The following is a 17,045-nucleotide window of genomic DNA, read 5'->3' as shown; positions in this document are numbered from 1 at the left end:
GCAGCCGGAAACACAGGCGCAGAGCTGCAAACCCCACAGCCCTGCGGGCCCTTGGGGGAGGGGGGCGGGGGTCCCTCCGGCAGGGGCTCGGGGACCAGCCCAGCTGGGCTCTGGCCCCTGAGCAGTGCTCCTGGGGCCACCTCAGGCTGGCAGGGGTTGCCCGTGGCTCCGAGACACTCCCTCTGAGCTGCCCTCCCGCCCGGCCCCGGGACCCCCCTCCCCTGCCCCGCCTGAGGCTGGGATTGGCCGGCGGTCCCCGGGGGCTGGGACAGCCGCCCTATATCCGGGCAGCCCGAGGCCGAGACAGTCACCGTCCATCTCTTTGCTGCCCAGAACTGACCCGCAGCTCGGACACTCGCCACCATGTGCAAAGGGCTCGCGGCTCTGCCTCACTCCTGCCTGGAAAGGTGACGCCGGGGGCAGGCGGGCGGGGGACAGTGGGGACGGCGGGCGCTGCTCTGCCTGACCGGGGCTGCCCGTCCAGGGGCTGTTGACATCGGGGCCCCCTTGGGGCTGGGCCGGGGGCTTCGGGGGTAGCAGGAGTCGCCCGTGTGGCTACACCCCAGGCCGGGAGGGGACCCGGAGGGCCTCCAAGTGGCAGTGGCCCCGGTGCCTCCCGGACTGTGTCCACCTGCCCGTGTGCATGTCAGATGGCGGTGGGCTTCGGGGGGCTTCTTCGAGGCCCCTGAATGTGGCCGGTTCTCTTGGCTTTGGGGCTGTGGAGCTGGGAGGCACCCAGGGGCTGGGGTTGGGGGCCACAGCGGGTTGGCGCTGCCCCGGTCAGGCTGCTGGCGTGGCCCCCCGGGCCCTCCTGTGTGCTGAGCGTGTCCCCCGAGGGGGCGACCCCTGGGCTGAAGGCACCGCCCGGACCCTGAGCTCACCCCAGCCAGCTCGGGGCGGGGGTGGGGGCGGGGGTGCTTCCCGCTGCTCCTCTCCGGGCCGGGGCAGGGCGGAGCATGGCCAGAATCAGTGGCCGCCGGCTTTCCTGGCAGGTGGGACTGGGGCAGCAATCGGGGCCCGTTGCGTTGCTCTTCACGGCCTGTGACGGTCCCCGAGGCGGGGCATCTAAGGACATGGGACTGGGCCGGAGGGCGTTGGCCTGGCACGCGGCCGACCCGGGTTTGATTCCCAGCACCCCGTAGGGTCCCCCGAGCACTGCCAGGAGTGATTCCTGAGTGCAGAGCCGGGAGGGACCCCTGTGTGAGGGCCTGAATCTGGAGAAGGCGCCGGACTAAGCATCTTTGCTCGCTCCCGGGACCCTCCCGCACCCTCCAGCCAGCGCTGTGCACGCTCAGGCGCCCCCTCCCTGAGTGCTCAGTCCCCTCCCCGCACCCCAGGGACCCCCAAAGCTGGCAGCAGCTTCGTCCCCCCTTCCGAGTCTCCACCGCCTCGTGCCTGGGTCCCAGGGGCCCCGACTGGAACGCGGGGACAGAGCGGAGCCCCCGAGCCCGGCGGGGCCTTGGTGCCCCTGGCCTGCAGGGCTGTGCGTCCCAGAGTGCGTCCATCGTCCATCCGGGTCCCCACACGCCCCCGCCTTGATTCTCCTTCCACATCTGTGGGTGCCCCAGGCTGCAGCTCCGACGCTGCCCTCTGCACCCGGCCAGCGGGGGCCACTGTGGGCTCAGCCCCAGTGACCGCCCAGGAGCTATGGCCGTCAGCGCTGTGGGAAGCATGTCTGGTAGTCTGGAATGTTCCAGGAAGGCGCTCAGTGCTCTGGAGTCTGGGCCCGAGGGTCCCGTCTGTCGGGTCCTGTGTGGTTGGGGCCACACCTGGCAGGGCCCGGGGGGGTGCTCGAGCCCCGCCCCAGGCCCAGTGAGCGCCCTGCCCCGGCCCGCCTCTCCTCTGCTTGTCAGGGAAGGAAAGTATAGTTGTGTGTGTGCGTGCATGCGTGTGTGTGTGTGTGTGTGTGTGTTTAGCTTACTTCTTTGTATCTTTATGAATCACCGTGAGATACAGTTACAGACTTACAAGCTTTCATGATTACGTTTCAGTCACAATGATTCAGCACCCAGCCCTCCACCTGTGCCCATTCTCTGCCACCAGTGTCCCCAGTATCCCTCCCGCCACCCCATAACCCCCGGCAAAGTATAGTTTTCCTGAAGGAAATTTAGAAAAATACAGGAAGGAGAGACAGAGAGAGACAGAGAGAGACAAAGGGGCTGGAGTGATAGCACAGCGGGGAGGGCGTTTGCCTTGCACACGGCTGGCCCAGGTTCGATTCCCAGCATCCCATAGGGTCCCCTGAGCTCTGCCAGGAGAAATTCCTGAGTGCAGAGTCAGGAGTAACCCCTGTGCATCGCCAGGTGGGACCCAAAAAGCAAAAAAAAAAAAAAAGAGAGACGGAGACACAGAGAAAGAGAAAAGGAGGGAGGGGGAGAGAGAGAGAGATGGAGAGAGGGAAAGAGAGGGGGAGGGAGGGAAACAGAGAGGGGGAGAGAGGGGAGCGTGGGCTTCCCTGGAGGGGGCAGGCAGAGCAGCTGGGGGCCTGGAGGGGTTTCCCAGCTCTCCTCGGGGATGGGACAGTCCCTCTGGCGTCAGCCCGGGAGGGCCGTGGGCTCTGGTGGTCCCTCCGTGTTCTCATGCGATTTCCCATTTCTGGTGAATGTCGTTTCCGCCCCACTCTGGGCGTCAGCCCCCGCCCTCCATAGCCCGTCTGGAGGGGCCGGGAAGGTGGGACGTGGCTGCAGGGACCCCGAGCCTCGCTGATGTATATGCAGCAGTGGGCCCCGGCTCGGGCTCCCCAGACGTCCAGGCGGGGGGAGTTTCTTTGCCAGATTTGGTGTCCAGACCCCCCGGCTTGCCCCCCGCCCTCCAAAGGGAGTGTGTCCACGCTGAGGGGACTCCGACCCTTGGCCTGGGGGTGCTGGGGAGGGGCACGCCGGCTTCACAGGAGCAGAGACGCCCGAGAGCGCTCATCCCCACCCCCCCAGCCTGGCCCTCTGGCGTCCACCCGCACCCCACGCTTGAGCGCTCGAGGGCCCCAGGGGGGCTGATCCGGGCAAGGTGCCACCCCCCCCCCGCCCCGGCCCTTTCTGCGGCTTCTCTCTGGGCATCGGGGCAGCTCAGAGAAACGTTTAAAACGGAGCCTGTCAGTCGGGCCGTGGTCTCTGGGGGTCTCGGGAGCGTGGGACCAAATGACCCGCTTCAGGCCGCTGTGCTCGGGACCCTTATCTGTCCGCCGGACATCTCCAGTGACAAGCCTCGGGCCTGGCTTTGCTTCTGAGTCGTGCCCCCGCCCCAGGCACGGATGTCACTTGGAACAGACTCATCTTCCGGGTTTTAATTGCTCTCCGGCTTCCATCCTCCAGCCCCCCTAAGACAACCGCCCTTAGCCTTGGTCTCCCCGCCCACCCACCGACCCCGGCACAAGAGGGGTCTGGTGGCAGAGTGGAGGGTGTGTGTGTATGTGTTTGTGTGTGTGTGCTTGCATGCTGTGTGTGTGCATGTGTGTATATTTGTGTGTGCATGCATGTGTGTGCTCATGTGTGCATGTGTGTGCTCATGTGTGCATGTGTATGTGTGTGCATGTGTGTGTCTGCATGCGCGTGTGTGCATGTGTATGTGTGTGCATGTGTGTGTGTGCATGCATGTGTGCGTGCATGCATATGTGTGCATGTGCGTGTGTGTGCATGTGTATATGTGTGCGCGCGCGCGCGTGTGTGTGTGTGTGTGTATACAGATGGTGGGGCCAGAGCCCACATGGTCATTAGCCATGTAGGCTGCTCGCTATATTAATAATTAGCCACGTGAGGACCCAGAACAGGCCAGAATCACAGTCGCAGCTGCCGGCGGGGGCCGTCTGTGAGAAGGGCCAGTCTGGGCCCTGTCCCACATCAAAGTCTCCCGAGGGGCCTGGGACTCGTCCTCTCCCCTGTCACAGCCCTGGCGCAGGACCAGGGTCACCACGGGCAGCCGCTTCCCTCGCGCTGGATAAAGCAGGCCCCGCGCGGGTGTGTTGGTGAGCATCACGTAGCCCGTTGGAAGCAGAGCCGAGCCACGTTCCATCCAGCCCCCGCCGCCCTCTCACCCACGAACTTTAACCTAGGAGGGTTTTTTCTTTAACGGGGCTTCACTTGTAAAATACTTATTCTTGGACCAGGAGCGGGGAAGCCCGGGCCATCCCCAGCACTGCCTGTTTCCTGGTCCAGAGACCCCAGCTCGGGAGGTTCTGAAGGCCAAGGTGGTCTTCCAGGGGACTGGATTCCCCGTTGCCCCCCAGCAAAGGCTGACTGCCCGCTAGGCACCGGGAGCGTGGCCGGGGAAGCCGGCGTAACCGTAACCCAGTGGACACTCAGAGCCCGGGGCTGAGAGAGATCCGGGACATGCACGCCCCAGGCGACTCTGGACACGTCACCCAGCGCTTCTGAAACATTGGCCCGGGGCACCTGAGCCTCTCTCACCAGGCCAGTGTGAGTGACCCACAGCCGGCCTGCTTTGTCCTGAGCCAGCGCCGCCACTGTCATCTTTAAGGGTAGCCGCCAAGCCCCAGGGCGGCCTGCAGAGGGACGGCATCTCAGACCAGCTCCGTCACCTCCCGGGGTCCAGGGGAGGCCCCCCCAGCAGGGGAGCACATGCAGGTCTTGAAGTCACTGGAAAGCAGATGGTTCTGGAAGGCAGAAAGCCTGGGAGCAGGACGCGACAGTATCAGTCGGGGGGGAGAAGAGGTGTTGGAAGCCCCATTTCCTGGCTTCCAATATGCACCGCCCTCCCCTTCCCCGGGGCAGGGGTCCAGGTGGACCTTGTGTTCCTATCGGTTGAGGGAGGGAGTGCACAGCGCTCTGATTGGGCGAGGGAGTGAATGTATGTGCTCTGATTGGGCGAGGGAGTGAATGCGCGTGCTCTGATTGGGCGAGAGTTGAGTGTGCTCTGATTGGACGAGGGAGTGAATGTGTGTGCTCTGATTGGGCGAGGGTGTGAATGCACGAGCTCTGATTGGGCGAGAGAGTTGAGTGCCTGTGCTCTGATTGGCGAGAGAATTGAGTGCCTGTGCTCTGATTGGGCGAGGGAGTTGAGTGTGCTTTGATTGGACAAGGAAGTGAATGCACGTGCTCTGATTGGTAGAGAAAGTTGATTGGGCGAGGGACGTGTGCTCTGATTGGGCGAGGGAGTGAATGCACGTGCTTCGACGGGGCCTGCGTGTGTATCTGCGCCCTGCACTCCTGCACGAGGACCCAGTGGTCTTGGGACTCCGTCTCGGCGGTTCGGGCACTCGGGGCATCGTGCTGGTCACTGCCACAGCCTGGACAGGCCTGGCGTGTCCCCCTACCCTCCTTCCACGGCTCATGGGGTATTGTCCACTCTCCGGTAGCGAACAGGCAGGGTCCAGGCGGTCCAGCCTGGCTGGGAGCTTCCCTCCACTCAGCCCGGCAGATGCTGGGGGCCAGCGCCAGAGTGGCCCCGGGGGACTGGCTGCTGACCCCGCCACCTTCGCGGCTCGAAATAGCCCCGGCCTCTCTGTCCCCTCCACCCAGGGCCATTTTCCCACTCTCCTGACCTGGCTTTTCGGAAATCCTCGGGACTTCCTGCCAAGGAAATGTTGAGTGAGCTGGGGGGCCGTCCCCGCTCCTGCCTCCTGCTCCCAAACCCGTCCCCCCACCCCCAGATAGCCGCTGAGGTCAGCCAGCCCTGTCCGTCGCCCAGCATGGGAAAGTGTCCACCTCCACGAGTTGGCCCTCGGCCTGTGTCGCCCTGAGCCTTGTAGCAGGTGGCTAGAGCGCGTGTGGCCTGTGCAGTGTCCTCGAAGGAGGGCTCCCCCACCCGGGCACCGCCAAGTGGTCCCAAGCCAAGAAGGGCGCCGGGTCCGGCCTTACTGCCCCCCCCCCCCGTCTTTGGCCAGAACACCCCTCCCAGTGGTCTGTACGCTGTGCAGCTGCAGGCTTTTTCCTTCCCCTCCAAAAACGACCTTCACCTCTGTGGAGTTGGGTGTGTGTGCGGTGGGAACCCTCAAACCCTGGCCGGGAACGGGCAAGCCTCTGTCTCATTTCCACACCCCGGGGCCCTTGGGGGCCGGGGCTGGTTCTTCCGGTGTTTCAGATGTGAGAGGACGCGGTTGGCCCTGGGGCTGGGAGCCCACACAGGTTGGAGACACGCCAGGAACCTCAGACCAGAGCAGTGGCATGACGGGAGGGTGCTGGCTTTGGCGTGTGGATGACACAAGTTTAGTCCCCAGCACCCCCCATGGTCCCCTGGGCCTTTCAGGAGGGGTCCCTGAGTGCAGCGTCAGGAGTCAGCCCTGAGCACCACCAGTGTGGCCCAAAAAGGAAGGAGGGAGGGAGGGAAGGAAGGAAGAAGGGAAAAAGAGAAGAAAGGAAGGAGGAAGGAAGGAAGGAAGGAAGGAAGGAAGGAAGGAAGGAAGGAAGGAAGGAAGGAAGGAAGGAAGGACTCTGAGCACTGTGCCCAGAGCTTGCACATGGGGCTGAGGTGACAGTTCCAGCTTGACAACATGGAGCAGGGCTGGGCCACTCATGTACACACACACACAGACAGACACATGCACACACACATACGCATGCACACGTGCACGCACACACATCATACACATGCACACACGCACAGACACGCATGCATAAACACACGCATGCACATATACGCAGACACAAGCACACATACACATGCATGCGTGCACACACACAAAAACGCTGGGCACCTTCTCGACCAGGGTGGGGGAGGGGGGGTGCCCGCGCGGCCTGGTGATGGCGCAGCTCTGGAAAGTGTCAGGGGGCGTCTGCAAGGGCGTCTGTCGGCTGCGTCTCCTCTCCTGGCTGGGAACGTGCCCGGGCTCAGGCCTCTGGGCAGATGCCCCCTCGGTTCTCCTGACCCGCCCTCACGGTCCAGCCTGCTCGGAAGGCGCCGTGGCCCCAGTGAGTGTCCCCTGGACTCAGAGGGGCCTCGGGGAGGAAGCAGCCGTGTGGGACCACCTCCCGTCCCCCCTGAGCCCTGTTTCCACCCAGCCAGGCCCCGGATCAGTCACAAACCAACCTCCCTGCTCAGTCGGGGGCCCGGCCCACGCCCCTGACCCACAGAGCTGCCTGGAGCTTCACTTCTGCCGCCACCCCCAGCCCCGGCCGGACACGGGGGCCAGCACCTGCCAGGGTCAGCGCCGTCCTTGCTGGTCAGCAGCATCCTTGGGCCCAGAAAGGGACTGGCCGGCGCCAGACCCTCCCCACCAGGGCGCCTGCTCCCACGGCCAGCAGGGGGCACCTGCGGCCCCTGGCCCAGCCCCAGGGCCCTTTCCTGGCTCAGCGTCTGTCTGTCTGTCTGTCTGTCCTGGATCTCTTAGCTCCGCGTCCCTCTGCCACCGGTGTCTGGAGTCCAGTTGGCACCTGGGGGTCCGGCCACTGGGCAGTCGGCAGCCCCCGGGGCTTCCGTCTCTTACAGTCCTGACACACGGCGGCTGCGGGTGGTGGCAGATGCGACTCCCCCCCAACAGATTTTTGCTCAGACCAAGTTGATCTCTGGGCCCGAAGGACGGCGGCATGGGCGGGTCCGAGAGGGGCAAACCCACTTCCTGCGATCCCCCCCCCCCCGACCCACGCTCCTTCCCCGGAGAAACGCGCCCCCAGCCCCTCACACATTGTCCTGCGCCTCCCAGTTGGAGCCCCAAATAGGGTTGTTTGTTTGGGGTTTTTTGTTTTGTTTTGTTTTGTTTTTGCTTTTTGGGTCCCACCTGGTGATGCTCAGGGCTGACTCCTGGCTCTGCACTCAGGAATCACCCCTGGCGGTGCTCAGGGGACCCTATGGGATGCTGGGGATCGAACCCGGGTCGGCCGCGTGCAAGGACAACACCCTCCCTGCTGTACTGTCGCTCTGGCCCCTGGAACCCCAAATAGGGTTGGAAGTCTCCCCCCACCCCTACCCCCCCCCCTGCCGGGCTGCGCGTGACGCCTGCGAAGGTCAGATGCTAACTCGTTTATTTTTACAGGGCAGCGCGCTTGTCTGCCTTCCAGTTTTCCATCCCGCTCTTGCTTCTCTGAGTGTGCCAGGGCCTGGGGCGGGCGCCGGTGCCCAGCCCCCAGCCGTGACGCCAGATCCCGTAAAAGGAGCTAAACGGTGGAACGCACCCCCACCTCCCAGCCAGGCCGAGAGAGAGAGAGAGAGAGAGAGAGAGAGAGAGAGAGAGAGAGAGAGAGAGAGAGAGTCCCAGCCAGCCGTGGGGGGTGTCCCCAGCTGCAGGGCTACATGCTGGCCAGCAGGGGGCAGTCACGGCTACTGCCCCCAACACACACGCACGCACACACATACACACACACGCATGCACGCATGCATGCCCCCCTCCAAGGGTCCCCCGACTCCAATGAAGCTAAGCAAGTGTTCCCTGACTCTGGATGTGGGTAGAACACGGGCTGGCGCGTGTGGTAATTCTTAGTAACGTGTGGGATAGCGCTATCCGGGGAGTGTCTAAATTTGGCGGTGGGGCCCGGCCCGGGGGTGGGGGAAGGAGCCGCAGCGAGAACTGGCTCGGAGGCTCAGAAGCGCTGTGCCAGGGGACTCGGAGGGGAGGCTGCCACCCCAGGCCCTAAGGGAGGATGCGCACAGCGGGGGGGGGGGGGCGGCAGCCTGGCACGCGGCCAACCCGGGTTCGGTCCCCAGCATCCCATAGGGTCCCCCAGACGCCGCCAGGAGTGATTCCTGAGTGCAGAGCCGGGAGTCGGCCCTGAGCATGGCCGGGTTAAGCCCCCACCCCAGAGACTCGGAAGGCTGCCCCTCCCCCAGCTTCCCTCCGTCCACTCGGCTGCCTCAGGCTCCAGAAGGAAAGCGAAAGGGTTTAAGACATTTTGGGAGCACTCAGGCCCGAGGGGTCCCAGTACCCACCGCCCACCCCAGGCCCCGCGGGTGCCTGTTTAATGGGGCTCACCGTCACTGTTCTCACGGGGCTGACGGGGCGGGCATGAGAGCCACAAAGCCCCACCTGTCCACAGCTCGAACCCCAGCCTGCTCTGTTAAGACCAGGAGGGGGGTGGATGTCGGGTGGACACCGCTGGGCCGAGGGGTGCACTCGCGGGATATTGTCAGCCCACTTGGGCAGGTGTTCTGGAGGGCCCATGGGGTGGCCGAGCGTCAGGCCGAGCCCGGGTGCTGGGTGCTGGGTGCTGGCGCCGGGCTCCTCCCTCCCAGAGCTCGGGGCCAGCCGGTGCCTGTGGCAGAGTCCAGTGGTCACCTCCGGGTCCAGCGTGGTTTGGGCGTGTGGAGCTGGGTCCGAGCCCGGCACCCCGCCACCCCCCGCAGGAGGCCGGGAGGAGGCCGTGTCCCGGGCACGCTGCACAGGGCCAGGGGCCAGTGCCTTCGGGGTTCCGGGCCAGGGGCCCCACGGCCAGGACAGTGATGGTCCTGCTGGCCACGGTGCACAGGGGCTCGAGTCGGGCAATGAGTGACCATTCGGCAGGTCAGGGCGCGGCTCGAGGGGCAGAGCCCGAGGCTGGCCGCACTGTCCACCTGCCTGCGGGCTATGTGCTGACAGTGGCCTCTGGGGAAACGGGGGCGGGGCGAGCAGGAGGTGGGTGGGGCGAGTGGGAAGGGGCGGAGCAAGTATATAAGGGGCGTGGCGAGCGGAAAGGGGCGGGGATTAGTGAATGGGCGTGGTTACTTGGGTGGGCGGGGCTAGTAGAAAGGGGAAGGGCGAGTCCTACCATTCTGGCGGGCAAGCTTTGATGGGGATGGTGGTCCCTATAGAAATGGGGGTGGACAGGGCTACCTGGACCCTCCTGGGAATCCCGTCCCTCCGCCCTGTCCACTCCTGAGGGCTCTGGGGGCCCCATCCCTCCGCCCTGTCCACCCCCCGAGAGGTCTGGGGGCCCCGTCCCTCCGCCGCGTCTGCCCACGCAGCTCACGCCTCCCGTGTCCACCCACAGGGCTAAGGAGATCAAGATCAAGTTGGGGACACTCCTGCAGAAGCCCGATGCGGCCCCTGACCTGGTCATCCCCTACAACGAGAAGCCGGAGAAACCCGCCAAGGCCCAGAAGTGAGTCGCAAGCGTGGCCCCCCGAGGCCCCTCCAGCAACACCTGCCCCTTCCCTGGTCCGGGGGACACAGCCCAGAGATGGTCCCAGGCCCCGCGTAGATCTCGGTCAGGCAGTCGGTCAGCTGACCTGGTGACCTTCGGGCAGCCCCAGCAGACCGTTTCCTCCCCAGTGACCCCAGAAGGAAGCCCCAGTCCCGTGAGGGGGCGTCCACACAGCAGCCAGCCCGGGGAACGTTCCAGAGCTCACGCTGCCCGCTGCCCGCTCACCCCGGGGCCCGGGGCCACAGCCGGGACCCAGCCCTGTCTGCACCCCTGGCCTGGGGGCATGGCCAGAGAGGTGGGCTGGCGCAGGGGGCCGTCAGCCCCCTCTCACGCACCCCTGCCCCGTCGTGCCCCCAACACAGGCCATCGCCAGAGGAGGTTCTGCAGTGGCGTGACTCTCTGGACAAGATCCTGCAGAACAGCTGTGAGTGTCCCGGCCCTGGCCCCGCCCGAGGGCAGGCTTCACGTGGGGGTGGGGCGGAGGGTCTGGGTTCTGTCCCCCGGCATCTGGTCCCCTGAGCATAGGAGTCAGCCCAGAGCACAGAGCCGGGAGTCAGCCCAGAGCACAGAGCTGGGAGTCAGCCCAGAGCACATAGCCGGGGGTGAGCCCTGAGCACAGAGCCGGGAGTCAGCCCAGAGCACAGAGCCAGGAGCCAGCATTGAGCACTGAGCCGGGGAGTCAGTCCAGAGCACAGAGTCAGGAGTCATCCCTGAGCACTGAGCCGGGAGTCAGCCCTGAGCACTGCCAGGTGTGGCTGGTTGCCCAGAGGCACCGACGGGCTCATTAGCTGCTCTCGTGCTTCCCCCCAGCACCTGCCCCAACTCTCTGGCCTGGCAACTTGGGAGAGCGGGGAGGGGCCTTAGGCCCCTGGGACAGAATCACAATCAGTGCCCTCCCCCCAGTACACACACACACACACACACACACACACACACACACACACACACACGCGCGCCCAGGCACGTGCCCCCCCACCCACTCCATCCCGTCCCCCCACCCCCACCCCGCAGACGGGCTGGCGAGCTTCCGCAGCTTCCTGAAGTCGGAGTTCAGCGAGGAGAACCTGGAGTTCTGGCTGGCCTGCGAGGACTACAGGCGGACCCGCGCCCCTGGCCGGCTGGCACAGAAGGCCCGGCGCATCTACGAGGACTTCATCCGCGCCGAGGCGCCCCGGGAGGTGGGTCCCGCGGCCGGAGGGGCCGGGTGGGGGCCAGAGGCCCAGGCAGAAGGCCCGTCCACTCTGCTGCCTGGCCGTCCACTCCTCTCTGGCCCGTCCACTGCACTTCCTGGCCCGTCCATGCCACTTCTATCCCGTCCACTCTGCTTCCTGGCTGCGCACACTTGAGCTCACCAGGGGGGTCCGCCCAGGTCCCACCTGGCCCTCTGCCCTGGCCTCTTGGGGGGAAAGACCCGCGTCCCGTGGCCTGCCCAGATCTCTTGCTTTCGTGGCCAGGAATCCCTCCTTCGTCCCCTGGCGCCCGGGGCTGACCCGACCCGTCCCCCGGTGCCCGGGGCTGACCCGACCCCGTCCCCCGGCGCCCAGGTCAACATCGACCACTTCACCAAGGGCCTGACCGTGCAGAACCTGGCAGCCCCGTCCCCGAGCAGCTTTGACGTGGCCCAGAAGCGTGTCCGCGCCCTGATGGAGAAGGACTCGCTGCCCCGTTTCGTGCGCTCTGAGTTCTACCAGGAGCTGCTGAAGTAACCACGGGGCCGGCCCAAGCCCCCCGCACCACCCAGCTCGCCAGTTTCCCGCCACCCACGCGCCGTCCCCCACCCCTGACCAACGGGGAGCACCCCCCCAGGAGCACCCAGGCTCTCTCCCTCTCTCCACCTACCCCTTCCGTGCTCCAGCTCTCTCTTCCCTTCCCTCCCTCCACCTCGCCCTGGGTTTCTCATCAGAATTGGGAAAATTCTGCCCATCCGAACCAGATTCGATCCCCGGCATCCCCTAAGGTCCCCCGAGCACCGCCAGGAGTGATCCCTGAGTGCAGATCCAGGAGGAACCCCTGAGCACTGAGCATCTCCAGGTGGGACCCAAAAAAGCAAAAAAAAAAAATCCAGGACACCCGCCGTGTCCGTGGAGGGGGTGATCAGCCCGAACCCCCCGTGGTGAATCTGAACCTGTTGAGTCTCAGCCTGCTCAAATCCAAACGGCCTGTTGTCGATCCTGCCGTTAGATCCCCCTGAACCAAATTTCAGTTTCAGAGCCTGTAGGAACCCGCCACCCTGGGCTGGCTCCCCCCCCTGAAGGGTTTGTGCCCCTCTCCTCCACCCCCCACCCCCCAACCCCCAACCCCAACTCTCCACTTTCACATTAAGTTACGTGCGAGTGTGAGAATCATGAGCTCTGTTTGGGAAAGTTCCGAGCTGCTGGTCATGGGGGCGTCCCTTGCTGACGTCACGGCCCGGGGAGCTGCCAGCCAGTTGGGCTCTCGGATGCTGATGGCTAATTAAAAACCCATGGCATTGGACTTCAGAACCGCCCTTCGCGCCAGGAAAACGCCCTCGCTGCGGGTGCGGTTCCTGCAAAATCAATCACCCCCCCCCCAAAACCCCACACACCCCATCACTCCCTCCTGTTCCGCTCCCCATGTTGGTGAATTTTCCTTGCAGTGAAAATGCACATTTATTTACACGTATTATTCGCCACTCCCCACAGCTTCTGAATCGGCCGTGAACCCTAGTTAATGGATTTTAGCTTTGATTCTGTCCTGCGTTATTATAAGTCTGGCTAGGAAGTTTCTCTTTTATTTAGTCGGTCGGAGCTGCAATTCTGTGTTATTATAAGTCTGGCTAGGAAATATTTTTAACTAAGATCATTTGAGCTGCAGGTCTATCCTGAGTTATTACAAGTCTGGTTAGGAAACTTTTATTTAGGAGGTTTGAGCTGCAGCTCTGCGTGCGTTATTTTAAGTCTGGCTAGAATTGTTTTTCTTTGATTTAGTAGGTTTGAGCTACAGTTCTGCCCTGAATTATTATTAAGTCTGGCTAGGAAATTTTGCTTTTATGTAGTTGGTTGGAGCTGCAGTTCTGCCTATGTTATTTTAAGTCTGGCTAGAAATTTTGCTTTCATGTCGTCGCTTTGAGCTGCACTTCTGCCCTGCGTTATTATCAGTCTGGCTAGGAAAGTTATTTCATGTTTAGTCGATGTAACTCACGATTTAATCCAAGAGCAGGGCGGGTCGTTGTTCTGCGGGTTTCAGTGCCAGCCCAGCAGAGCCTGTTTGAGGGCAAGTAAGCCCCTGGCTGCCCGCAAGGCGCTGGCCGGGGTCCCCAGCCCTTCCGGGGCTCGAACCTTCCACGCCGGGAGGGGGGTCGGATGGACGGGCTGCGACCGGGAACAGCCCCGCTGCCGTCTGTCGGGATGACCGCTGTCCTCAGGAGACCCCATCGGAGGAAAAAGGGGGCTTGCCTTCTCTGGAAGCCCCCAGAAGGGATGAGGAAGGGAGGGAGGGCCCCACCCTGGAAGCTCGGGTTCAAGCCCACCCTTTGTGGGCGGGGCGACTCGAGGGATGGGGGTCTCCAGCTGGGGGGCGCAGACAGGTGACACTCAGGGCGTAGCAGCTTGGCAGAGGGTCCCCGGGGAAAATCCTCGCAAGCGTTTCCAAAGTGGTTTAAAAGGGCGTAGAGGGGAGAAGGGAGAAGGACGCCGGCCCCCCACAGTAACGTCTGTCTCCCGGGGACAGAGCAAATCTCTTCCCTGCTGGGCCTCTTTCCCTGAGGCACCTACCCCCACCCACCCCATGGAGCACTGTCGGGCGAGCACTGGGGTCTGCGTTCTCCGAGAGGCAGGCATGTCGGGAGCTGGGCAGTCGATGTGTGGTGGTGGGGGGTGCAGGCCGGCTGTGTCGGGGGGCGCGCCTGGCTCACAGCCGCACATATTCTGGTGGGCTTGAAGGCGTTCGGGTGGGCTTTGGCTGGAGCCTAAACTGGACCTGAGGAGACGAACAGGGCCCACGCGAGGGGAGCTGGGGGGCAGCGCTGCGTGGGCGTCCGTGTCACACGACACCCCTGCCACATGCGTGCTTGCACACACGTGTGCGGGCACACACAGAGTCACACTCTCACACACACACTCACAGACATATATACACACACAGACACGTACATAAACACACACTACACAGTCTCAGACACAACACACACTCTCTTACACACGCATTCACACACAAACATACACTCAGACACACACACACAATCACACACACTCTCATGTACACATTCACACAATCTCACACTCACACTCACACACTCACATGCTCTTACACTTTTCCCCTCTCCGGGAGGGACACCTTGGGCGGAGCTAACTGGCATTTCAGTCCTTTCTCCTCTGCTTCCCCGCCCCCCACCCCGTCAGTGCCCGTTGCCCCCTCTGGCTCCGGCCACAGTGCTCTAAGTGGGCCTCCACCTTGAAACCTCCCAGATGCTTTTGTGCCCGTGTTCTGTGCCAAGCCCCGGCTGGGGACGCTCCCTGCCCACACACAGGCCGAGCTGTCCCGTGCCCCAGGGAAGGGACGTGTGTCCAAGTGCCCGCTGGGCCGGGCGAGCAGAGTGGGGTGCCCCTGAGCGGGGCCAGCCCTGAGAAGGGGGTTCTGGACCCGGCGTGGGTCGGGCTGCTCCCTCCCCCGGGCCTCCGCCCGGCTTCTTGGGTGCGGGGCTGGTTTGGGGTCCAGATGGCGAGATGGCAGGGAGGAGGAGAGGCAGAGAGAGGGCGGGCACGGGAGTGCGTTCAGGGGTAGAACATTCCAGAAGCTCGCCCCCAGTAGAACCTTCTGGAAATCTGCCCGGGGGAGGTAGAACTGTCCAGGCAATGCGGAGTTCTCCAGGCTGGGCGCAGCTGCACAGAGACCCCCATTTTCACCCGGGGGGCGTCTGGGGGTGGGGGCGCGGGAGTGTCCGCGTCCAACCCCCGGAGCGGGCAGGGAGGGTCTGACGGGCTGGGGCAGCGCAGAGCCCCCCCCTGGGGGGCCACACCGGAAGCACCAGCAGACGGGAGAGACCCTTGTGGGCAGGCACGGAGCCCGGGGGTCGCAGGAGAGAGCCGGGAGAAGGGTCTCACGGGCACCCCTGGGGGTCCCTCCATACCCCGCCCAGGGCACGGGAAACAGGGTGGGGGGGTCAGCGCCTGCCCACTGGCGATGGACGTGGCCAAAGTGAGGGACTTTATACCTGGGAACAGGCTCGGGAGGGCCCCAGGCGCCCCCTTCTCCCCCCGGACGCTCCATGGAGACCCACCTGGGCCTCCTGGTCAGAAGGGCCTCGGGACCTGGCGTCCCCCCTCCCACGACGTAGCCCAGCCCTGCAGTAGCTGCACCCCTCCCCCGACCCCTGCATCCGTAAGCGCCTCATGTACCCACGGTCACGCGTCTGAGTCCATTAAACGTGTCCCTCACCGCCCGCCCATGTCCTTCTTGCGTGGGGAGCGCTGTGGACTGGCCTCCTGGCCTGAGTGGGAGGCTGGGAGACCTCGGGCTGGAACCCGCGTCTGTGCAGCCGGCCGCGCCGAGGCCCCTCTCCACCCCCCTTCTGTTGTCCATGTGCACCTGGCCGGGGTTCCGGCATCTCCCGGGGGAGCCTTTATGCTGGGGGGGGCGGGAGGTGGGGGGGGTCCAGATCTCTGTAGAGGTTGATGCTCTCAGACAGACGCACAGACAAGGACAGACACGCAGACACACGGAGCTGATGGTGACGGGGCGGGGGTGCCTGCCGGCGTCCCCGCTTTGCCCCGGAATGAGCACAGGGCGGAGCATGGGGGTCCCCGCGTCCCCCCATGGCGTCTCACCCCCCCCCCACTGAAGCAAGCACCCGGGTCCCTCTCGGGCGACTCTCCGGCCCGGGGTCTGCACTCGCCTTCCCAGCCGTGTGCAGGGTGGAGCCGAGGCCCTCGGGGTCCCGGGCAGCCCACTGAAAGCCACGGCTGGGCCACACGGGGAAGGCAGGCGCAGACGGGAGAGAGGCGGGCGCCTCGGAAATGCGGCTCTGGAGAGGCGGGCACGGGCGGGGCCGCAGGGGCCTCCCTCGGGACAGCTCTGTCCCGCTCCCGAGTGCCCGCAGGGCCCACGTGGTGTGTGTCGTGGCACAGCGTCAGCCCGTGGCACGGCTGCGACAGCGCCCATCCTGCCCGTGGCTTCCCCGGGGTCAGAGCTGTGGAGCAGCCCCGCCCCACGCCAGCTGTCCCCTAAACCGCATCGCTGAGGGGCCTCCCGCCCGAGTTCCTTCCCTTTGTGGAGTCTTCGTGGTTACGTGGTCTCTGGGGCCGCTAAGTCCAGCAGGAGCTCGTTGGACACTAGCCGCCTGGCACTGACCGCCTGGTGCTGACCGCCTGACGCTGACCGCCTGACACTAGCCGCCTGGCACTGACCGCCTGACACTGGCCACCTGACACTAGCCCCCTGGCACTGACTGCCTGACACTGGCCGCCTGACACTGGCCGCCTGACACTGGCCGCCTGACACTGACCGCCTGACATGGCCTGGCACTGACTGCTTGACACTGGCCACCTGACACTGACCGCCTGATGCTGACTGCCTGGCACTGACACTGACCACCTGGTGCTGACCGCCTGATGCTGACTGCCTGGTGCTGACCACCTGATGCTTACCACTTGGTGCTGACCACCTGACAGTGACCACCTGACACTGACCACCTAGCGCTTGCCACCTGACGCTGACCGCCTGACACTGGCCACCTGACATGGCCTGGCACTGACTGCCTGACACTGACCGCCTGACACTGACCACCTGACACTGGCCACCTGACAGTGACCACCTGACACTGACCACCTGACAGTGACCACCTAACACTGACCACCTGGTGCTGACCGCCTGATGCTGACCACCTGACACTGACCACCTGACAGTGACCACCTGGTGCTGACCGCCTGACACTGACCACCTGGTGCTGACCGCCTGCCGCTGACCACCTGACACTGACCATCTGACGGTGACTGCCTGGTGCTGACCGCCAGCCAGTATCTAGCTCCATTTCCCTTGGAGCCGTCCCTCTGGGCGGGCCCCGGCGGCACGGACACACTTCTCGAG

At 64.5% G+C, this 17,045-nt stretch overlaps 1 protein-coding gene across 1 annotated transcript; it reads left to right on the top strand.

Moving 5' to 3' along the window:
* Positions 1 to 286: 286 nt before the first annotated feature.
* RGS5 (regulator of G protein signaling 5) lies at positions 287 to 15,402 on the top strand. Its single transcript, XM_004613742.2, has 5 exons — positions 287 to 407; positions 9,849 to 9,959; positions 10,364 to 10,425; positions 11,013 to 11,179; positions 11,546 to 15,402. Exons 1-5 carry the CDS (start codon positions 364 to 366, stop codon positions 11,705 to 11,707), a joined length of 546 nt encoding a protein of 181 aa, XP_004613799.1. The 5' UTR covers positions 287 to 363; the 3' UTR covers positions 11,708 to 15,402.
* Positions 15,403 to 17,045: the final 1,643 nt, after the last annotated feature.

The sequence above is a fragment of the Sorex araneus genome, chromosome X (assembly GCF_027595985.1).
Source record: "Sorex araneus isolate mSorAra2 chromosome X, mSorAra2.pri, whole genome shotgun sequence".
Classification (NCBI taxonomy): Eukaryota; Metazoa; Chordata; class Mammalia; order Eulipotyphla; family Soricidae; genus Sorex; species Sorex araneus.
Note: the sequence above shows the minus strand (reverse complement) of the source record. Positions and strands in the feature narration are given on the sequence as shown.